Source organism: Lycium barbarum, chromosome 10 (genome assembly GCF_019175385.1).
Source record: "Lycium barbarum isolate Lr01 chromosome 10, ASM1917538v2, whole genome shotgun sequence".
NCBI classification, from domain to species: domain Eukaryota; kingdom Viridiplantae; phylum Streptophyta; class Magnoliopsida; order Solanales; family Solanaceae; genus Lycium; species Lycium barbarum.
Genome location: NC_083346.1, coordinates 120,585,065 through 120,594,433, shown reverse-complemented (window position 1 = coordinate 120,594,433; position 9,369 = coordinate 120,585,065). Strand labels below are relative to the sequence as shown.

Below are 9,369 nucleotides of genomic sequence, written 5' to 3'. Positions count from 1 at the left end.
CTGAATAGTTAAATTGAAAAACGGTCAATTGCTCTACAAATACTATTATGACCTTGATTTGATGTAGGTCTTCGTGTTTTTTTTTTTTAAATATATATTTAAGATGATTGAATATATGTTTAATATTAAAATGTCGTCTCTAAATATCAGAAACTGAATAATTGAGATGGTTTATTTTCTCAACATCTAAATATGTATAAGTTAAAAGAGTACATGTACTAATTTACTACTGACATAGCTGGTTTTGCATGGTCATAATGTTTGGAGCATTTGTTTGTCTACAAAGTAAATAGGGTTGAATTAATATACCATGCTCGTTGACGTTATACATTAAAGGCAATGAAAATTGCTAGGTCATTTTATTTTTCAAAGAAAAGAAAAAACAATCTTCAGTGTTAAGTCTATTAATTCCATAGTTCATACTCCATAAGGAGTGCTTTTTGATTTTTAGATCCACCTTTGATCAACATGACTAAAATTTAGGAAAATTTACATATTTGGTTGTTCGGTCAAAAGATATACATCTGCTGGCCAATAGATTTGTCGGCTATTTTTTTGCATGCCAGTTATGTCAATTTCCCTAAAATGTAATCCTAACAAACTGAACAATTTCTTAAAAAACGGTCTTAAGTGTTAAGTCCATTAATTCGATATTCGATAAGGAGTGTTTTTTTATAGATCCGCCTCCGACCAACACGACTAAAATTTAGAAAAATTTATACATTTGGTTGGCCAAAAAGATATATATTTGCTAGCTAATATACATACATTTCATATATATAGGGCTGTACAAAGTAAACCGATAAACCGAGTCAAACGGAGAAAAAAACTCGACTAGTGGTTTGGTTTGACTTGGTTTGGTGTTGGAAAAAAAAAAACCGACCATAATTGGTTTGGTTTGGTTTTAGCTAAAAAAAGTCAAACCGAACCAAACCAACCCGACATTACATGTATTCAATTTTTAAAATATTTTATACATAAAAATATTTATTTGTAATGTAATTTATAAATATTTCTTAATTTTGTTTTTGCAGTTTTTATCTATTATCATATTATTCAAGCTTGAACTTAGAATTTTGAATGTCAGTAAGTTTTATATCCTATGGATATTAGTAACACATATAAAGTCCAAACCAAAACTAACTCAACACTAATACTAACAAAAGAAATTCAATTTGCCACTAGAATGACAATAATGTTGGATATCTATTCTTTAGTTTTGCATAATTGGTTTAGAGAATGAAAATACATAACTTAAGTTTTTTTTTCTTGTCATGTAATTAATACTTATTAGCTGTACTTATTTTAGCATGACTTAGTATTTTTAGATTATGGTCATTTTCTTTATGACTTATTAATTAACAATATTTATTTTAACCGACTTTATTATCTTTTGTTGAATATTTTAATACAATGTCATCACTCTTCTCACATTTTGTGTTAATTTCTTATGAAACACCTTATTACATAGTTGTATCTTACTAGGACTAAAGAAATATTTGAAGTAAAAGTTATATATTTTGTATCAAGACTATTCCGAAAAAAAACCCGAATAACCCGAGAAAACCCGAGGTTGAAAAACCTGAATTTTATTGGCTTGGTTTGATGTATAAATTTAAAAACCCGACGCAATTGGTTTGGTTTGGTGTTTAAAAAATCCGAACCAAACCCGGACCATGTACACCCCTACATGTATATTATACATCTCTTGCCTACCATTTATGTCAATTTCCCTAAAATGTAATCCTAACAAACCAAACAATTTCCTAAAAGATAACAGCTATTTTGACAGCATCACTGTCCTAATAAACGTTACTAGTAGGTCAATGTTGGAAAGAAAAGAACTTTTTTTGTAACAAATAAACTGCCCGTGTCACCAAACATGAATGCATTAATTACAATCTACCATTGCCTTCAATTCCTTCACCTATTTCTTGTCTTGAAAGTGACCCCATTTTCATCTCAGCCAAAAATCCCACCTGTCCTAACTCTCTTTTTTCTGTACCTTTTTGTTTCTACAGTTTTCTTGTCCTTGTATATCTTATAAAGAATGATGACCAATGTAACATAACATGGTTGCAGACCAAATTGCAAGAAAAAAATATACACAAAGAACTTGCTTTTGAATTGTTTGGTTGATGGTTATTGGATCCAATGCCTCTATATAAATGTTTTTAGTAGTCCAATGTGTGTTTTCTTTTAAAAATTCAGCAAAAAAAAAGTATTTTATTAGATATCCAAATCATTGTGAAGCATTTTTGGGTGTCTCTGCAAACTCTGAGTTTTGTCACGTGAATGTGTCCTTTAAAGTTTTACAAAGCCAAACAAAGTTCAAGAATTGAAAACCCCAAGTCTAAAAATTAATCCTTTATACTATTAATCCATTCATCTCTTTGTTTTTGGGTTATTCATTAATAGTGAAAGTACTGTAAAGTGACAAAGTGTAAAATGGTCAAGCATTGTGGATTTTGTTTTGTTCTGGTTTGATTTATAGCTTTTGTGGTCAAAGCTATTGTCCTTTGATGATAATGACATTAGTTGGCGCCTTTTGTTACATTTCTTCAATACATTCTTTGAAAGCAGTAGATCTGAAGATTCTGGTTTTGATAGTGATCTTGTTAAACCTCTAGACAGACAGGAAATTTTCTTTTGGATCTTTCACTCTTCAAGATTCTAACCAAATAAAAAAGACTCTTTACCTTTTTTGTCCTATGAAAAAAAAAAAAAAACAAATCAAAAATTCCATTCTATACCCTCCATTTTCAAGTTTCCAGTTTCCTTTCACCAATTGTGTGACACCCCAAATCAAGAAACCATTTTTACTCTTCATTTTGAGCTTTCTAGTTCCATTTCATCAATTGTGTGACACCCAAATCAAGAACCCATTTTTGCTGTTCATTTTGAGCTTTCTAGTGTTCCCATTCATCAATTGTGTGACACCCAAATCAAGAACTCATTTTTACTCTTCATTTTGAGCTTTCTAAGCTCCCATTTGTGTGACAACCAAATCAAGAATCCATTTTTACTCTTCATTTTGCACTTTCTAGTTCCATTCATCAATTGTGTGACACCCAAAAATCAAGAATCCATTTTTTTTGCTCTCCATTAGCTCCCTTTAGTGTAAAGACTCCATTTTTACTCTCTAGTTCATCATTTCAGTATCCAAATGTCAAAAATCAAGAACCCATTTTAGTGTTCAATGGAAATCAAGAACCCATTTTTATTCCTTTTTATTTTCTCATTACTTTCAATTATCTCCCCACTTGTTAAACCAAGTGACACTGAAGCTCTATTAGCATTAAAATCCAAATTAGACCCTTCAAATTTTCTTGATTGGAAAAGAAACACTGATTTATGCAATTGGCAAGGTGTAAAACAATGCAAAAAAACAAGAGTTACCAAGCTTGTTGTTGAAAATCTCAACTTAAATGGTTCATTAGACCAAATTGCCCTCAATCAATTAGATCAGTTACGTGTTTTATCCTTCAAAAACAACTCAATTTCAGGTCAAATCCCTAATCTTACCGGTCTTCTTAACTTAAAATCACTTTTTTTAAACAAAAATAACTTTTCAGGCAAGTTTCCGGTGAGTGTTACCAGACTTCACCGTATTAAAGTCATAAATCTCGCCGGAAATAAACTTTCCGGCGAGATTCCGGTGACATTAACAAAGTTATCCAGGTTATATATGCTTTATATTGAAAACAATGAGTTTACAGGTGAATTACCTTCATTAAATCAACCTAGTTTGAAGTTCTTGAATGTGTCGAAAAATCGATTTTCGGGTGAAATTCCAGTTACTCTTACTAGGTTTAATGAATCATGTTTTGCTGGAAATGTGAACTTGTGTGGAGGGAAATTACGTCTTTGTTCTTCAACTAGTCCATCGTATTCGGTTAGTCCTGAAAATGTATCTCATCATGATAAAAGAAGGAAAAAGCTGATCATTGTTATCGTCGTCTCGGTTGTTGTTGGAGTGTTATTGCTTGGTGTTTTGGTGGCGGTTTGCGTAGCGTGTGTGAGGAGAAGAAGAAGACGATCCAAAGATGGAAAAAGCAAAGGAGTTGAAGCTGTTGGTGGCAGTGGTGGTGGAGGAGAAGAGGGGACAAGTGGCGGAGGCAATGGAGGTAATGTTCGAAAAAATAATTCAAAGTTGTAGTACAGCAAAATTGGTTAGGATTTGTTATTTTAATTCATGTCTAGTTAGGATGGATTTATGATCAAATTTATACAGCTTTTGAAAATTATTACGCCACGTAGCCCAATATCCAACATTATGCACATTATACATAATGTGTCAACCTTGTATAAAATGTATAATAGTGTATAAAAGGTGTTTATCCATAAATATGAGCTGAGTCGGGTAACAAACTTAAAGTATGGACTACGTGGAGTAAATATTTTCAAAAATAGATATAGGGCGTGATTTTCACAATTTATATATAGGAATAGGTTTTCCTGGTTTGGGTTAAAGTAGGTTTCCTACTATTATAAATAGGAGTGTTGCTTGCTATTTTCTTAATGTGGAAATTGTAGAGATTCATAGGGATTAATTAGTATATAAATAAAATGTTTTTCCTTCAGGTAATAATGGTGGAAAAGAAGGGGCGTTTACATGGGATCAACAAGGAAGTGAAGGACTAGGGACATTGGTGTTCTGTGGACCAGGGGATCAACAAATGAATTACAGTTTGGAGGATTTGTTGAAGGCATCAGCAGAGACATTAGGGAGGGGTATAATGGGAAGTACATACAAAGCCGTGATGGAATCCGGCTACATTGTGACGGTGAAGCGGCTGAGGGATTCGAGGTTCCCGAGGTTAGAAGAATTCCGGCGACACGTGGAGATTATTGGCAGGCTAAGACATCCTAATTTGGTCCCACTCCGAGCATACTTTCAAGCTAAGGAAGAACGTTTGCTTGTTTATGATTATTTCCCTAATGGCAGCCTCTTCTCCCTCATTCACGGTACGCATTCCGTAGTTCATTTATTTATTTATAGTATGATTTGCTTTTATCCGTTATATTAGAGTGAACTCGTGAATAGTGAAAGGAAGAAAAGATGGGGATAGTTGAGCTAGTGAATAGTGAAAGGAAGAACAAAGGGGGATAGTTGAGCTTGTGAGTAGTGAAAGGAAGAAAAAACAGTAAAAGATTTGGCGAGACGAACTGGCATTTGAGTGGTATAAGTTGGAATTAAAATAAGGGGAAATAACTTATTTACGTCTTGTATATGCGTCAAATCAATAGATGCATTACATGTGTTTTTTTTTTTTAACCAAAAATAGTTATTGCTTAAGCATAAGGCTTAAATATAGTTAATTAATGCCTATTGCCTAGTGCTCCTCTCTTAAGGTTAATGTTTTTTTCCGTGAGATCACTAGGTTATAACTCAATATCAAAGAGTTGATTCGTTTAATGACATGACCTTTTCTTTTTTAGAATTCAAATTGTGACCTCTTTACCGCGTGGCTGTTTTGTGGACATTGAAGGACAATAGTGGTTGAGAAAAGAAAGGACTCTAGTGGCCTTTATTTTCCCTTTTTTTTGTGGTTATCTTTGTGTACTTTGCATATTTTCCTTCAATTGTTTTTTTTTTTTTTTAAATATGTTTCTTTGATCTTCCCTTTTTTGTGTCCCGTTTATTTTTTGTTTTTATGTTAATTTTGAATTTTCTCCATATAATTTGGTTGGTAGTGCATCACTTTCTGGTTTCTCCTGTGGATTTTGAGTGGTAATGGTGGGGAAGAGAGGGCCAACAAAGGAAGCGTGTAGGAGCCAACAAACTTAGACAAAAAAAAAGAGAGGCAAGCATTAGGAATAGAGTGAGCTGCCCAAATGAGGACAAATATGTAAATCGCAAAGAAAGTCCCAATCTTAATTTGGTATACTGATAAGGGGATTGTAGAAAAAAAATATTTTTTTTAAATTATTGAGTAAGTTAAAAAAAGCACAAAAGTTAAATAACAAAACTCTTCTAAATTTTGGAGCTAGCGATGGCATTTTATGTATGAAAAAAGAGGAAACAGAACAAAAGGGGAGCATAGTTATCTGCCTTTTTTCGGAATCTTACATCAGGGGGGGACAGAAGAAGATTATTTCTTTCTAATGGATTGCGAAAAAATGCCTGAGAAGAGGAAACTCAAATTGGGGAACAAAACAATGACGTCACTGCTTCACTTGTTTATTTTGGCCTTGTCTGTTAAATATTGCATAGAGCCAATTAGCCAAATAGTTGTCCACAACATATGGAGATAACGCATGCTACTTCATAATTAGAAAGATGAAATCATGGTTTTCTGCAATAATTTGAGTATAAGGTAGATCAGCATAGCTGCTTGGTCTTTAGAGTTCCGAATGAAAAAACCAAAATGACCATGCGTATTGCTCGAATTTGCTTATGTAAGAGCTTCTTTTCTTTTGCTGATTTCATGACATGTATGGTAAGCTATTGATTGCTAAATTGATCATTGGTCCAAAGAGACCTGGAAAAAGAAACCATTTTCTCCGGATTCATAAAAAAAGAAACATACACACACACACACAAAAAGAAAAATAGATCATAAACATGTGCATACATGCCTGTATGTATACACACCACATGGATGCACACATATATAAATGTATGTATTATTTTTGACAACGATAAACATGTATATATCCCTCTTTCCCTCTCTCCATGTGTGTGTGTTTATGTATGTGTATTCGTAATGTACATACCTATGTTATGTATATAAATAAGTATCAGCTTAAAGTTGTCAAAACCCTTGCTTTTTCTGGCCATTACCTTTTCAAAACCTGATGGTTATATTATTTGTCCTTGTTTGAAGACATTACTGTGGTATCTTTTGAACTTTCTGAGTCCTCTCTGCAACTTTCATGGGCTTCTAATTACAAACTTGTGGTTTCTCTAAGATAACTATGCAGAATATTTTATAATTCTCTCTTTTCTTGTTTCTTTCTTGGTAAGGGTCTGATGATGTGGTACTTCATTAAAAAAAAAATTAAAAAAAATTAAGGATCTGTTGGTATCTTTAAATTCCAGAAAAGTAGATATTCATTGTCCTGTCATCTTTCCTTTGAGAAGTTGATCGGTAGTTTGCCACTGTGGAAAAGTAATCTTTACAGATCATTTGACCTTTGAACTGTAATGTTAGATCATTTGACCTTTGAACTGTAATGTTTAAGACGCGATATTTTCTCTTTTAGAAAAGAAGAAATAAAAAGAAAAACAGAAATTTTCTGACAATAATTAGTCATTAACAAACACTGCTATTTAGCTTTTAACATCTGCTCACTATCTCTTGATCTCGTATGATAGTTTGTGATGTCCTAAAGTTGATTTGTTCCAAGTAAACTGGAGTCGCACCTACGTTGTAATCCAGAGCATGCCCAATGTAATATTTAATCTTCTTCAATTAGGGAAACTAGAAAGCAATACACCAGTGACAAGAGCAAAAAAGTTAGTCTATGTTGTATCAACTATTGCCAATCGACATGCTGTACACCAGGATCACTACCTGTAGTAGTACTTTAGAGTGGAATAGCAAGTTGGGTAATAATCAATAATAAGGTAGTATAGATGCTAGTTTCTTCTTCCAAGTAAAGTTGCGGCGATGCAGTGAAAGCATTAGTGAGTTTATTTTATAACCGTGGTGTCCGGGCTAGCTTGTGCGCAGCTCAACTAATCCCACGAGACACCTGCATTGAAAGTGAGTTGATATGTGAGGCCATTAGACCATTTCAGGCACGGAATCACTTAAGGTGGAGGCACAGAGCTAAAGGCATACCTTAGTTTTTTGGAACAAAAAGAACGTGGAAGGTGCTTTATGCCTCTCTAGCAATTATGTACTCCGTATGCAAGTACCACCTCAAATAGTGTGTTTCCTTTCATTTAGTATTATCTTGTTACTATTCGTGTTAAGACCTCATGTGAAGCTTTAATATGTCGGGTTTCTATAGTCATGCTTGAAATTTTAGGGTTTCGATTTTTTAAGATTATGACAGACGGGGTGGCACTTGTTTTCATGTATTTTAGGGAACCACTTTGTTTTTAATTCAAATAATGCGCCAGACGATAACTATGCTATATTTACGATGTGCTAACTTTTTCAGGAACAAGGGCTAATAGTGGTTCAAAGCCTCTTCACTGGACCTCCTGTCTCAAAATTGCAGAGGATGTGGCTACTGGATTGCTTCATATCCATCAGAACCCTGGTCTGACTCATGGAAACTTGAAATCATCAAATGTACTCTTGGGGTCCGATTTTGAATCGTGTCTCACTGATTATGGCCTCATGCCATTTAGGAATCTGGATTCTCCAGAGGAATCCGGTGCTTCTTCCCTCTTCTATAAAGCTCCCGAGTGTCGCGACATTCGAAGGCCACTAACCCATCAGGCCGATGTCTATAGCTTTGGCGTCCTTCTGTTGGAGCTCCTCACGGGGAAGACTCCTTTCCAAGATCTTGTTCAAGAACATGGATCAGATATACCAAGGTGGGTGAGATCTGTTAGAGAAGAAGAAACTGAATCGGGTGATGAACCTGCCTCTAGTAATGAAGCCTCAGAAGAGAAACTTGGCGCTCTCTTAAACGCAGCAATGGCTTGTGTTTCACTTGTACCCGAGAATCGACCTACAATGAAGGATGTTTTGAGGATGATTCGGAATGCTAGAGCAGAAGCTCAAGGGTCTTCGAATAGCAGTGACCATTCACCGGGAAGATGGTCAGATACTGTCCAAAGCTTGCCAAGAGATGAACATTTGAGCATATGAGTTGTAGTATACTTTGGAGGCTCCAAATAACGTCGATGAATTTGAGTTCTCAGGGATTTGTTGATTCAGCTCTTGTAAAGACTAAGGGCTTTCTACTTTTCTTGTTTTTTTCTAGGTTTAGCTGCTTGTATCTAGGAGATTTGCTTTTATGTATACCACTTCATTGACATTCACCAGTTTATGATCCATTCCTGATTCAAAAGTTTGTTGACCGCATGTTTTTTGAGGATGTAATTGTAATTGAGGTCCCAGCTCTTTTCTTTTTAGCAAAGTTTCTTGTTTGTATCCAACTTCATGTTTTCATTCAAGATTCTCCCTCTTCAGGAAATGGTTGATAAAATAGTCTTTATGCTGCATGAAAAAGGTACACTCTGCCCAGGCCAGCTCTGGTCTAGTGGTAAAAACGTAACACATCACGTGTGGATTAGGTGCATGCTACCTATTCAAACTTCGCCCTAGACAAAAACATGATAGGATAAAAGGACAGACCAATTATTTTATTGGTCCTGGGGAATTTCTTTGTTGCAAAAAAAGGAAATAAAAAAGGAGAAATCTTGGGTGGAGCTAGTACAGAGATGATTAAAAAGACTAGCTG

The 9,369-nt window shown here is 34.5% G+C and overlaps 1 protein-coding gene across 1 annotated transcript; it reads left to right on the top strand.

Moving 5' to 3' along the window:
* The first annotated feature begins 1,969 nt into the window (after window positions 1-1,969).
* On the top strand, window positions 1,970-9,102 carry LOC132614727 (inactive leucine-rich repeat receptor-like serine/threonine-protein kinase At1g60630). Its single transcript, XM_060329246.1, has 3 exons — window positions 1,970-4,127; window positions 4,585-4,968; window positions 8,116-9,102. The coding sequence occupies exons 1-3, from the start codon at window positions 3,200-3,202 to the stop codon at window positions 8,772-8,774; spliced, it is 1,971 nt and encodes a 656-aa protein (XP_060185229.1). The 5' UTR covers window positions 1,970-3,199; the 3' UTR covers window positions 8,775-9,102.
* Window positions 9,103-9,369: the final 267 nt, after the last annotated feature.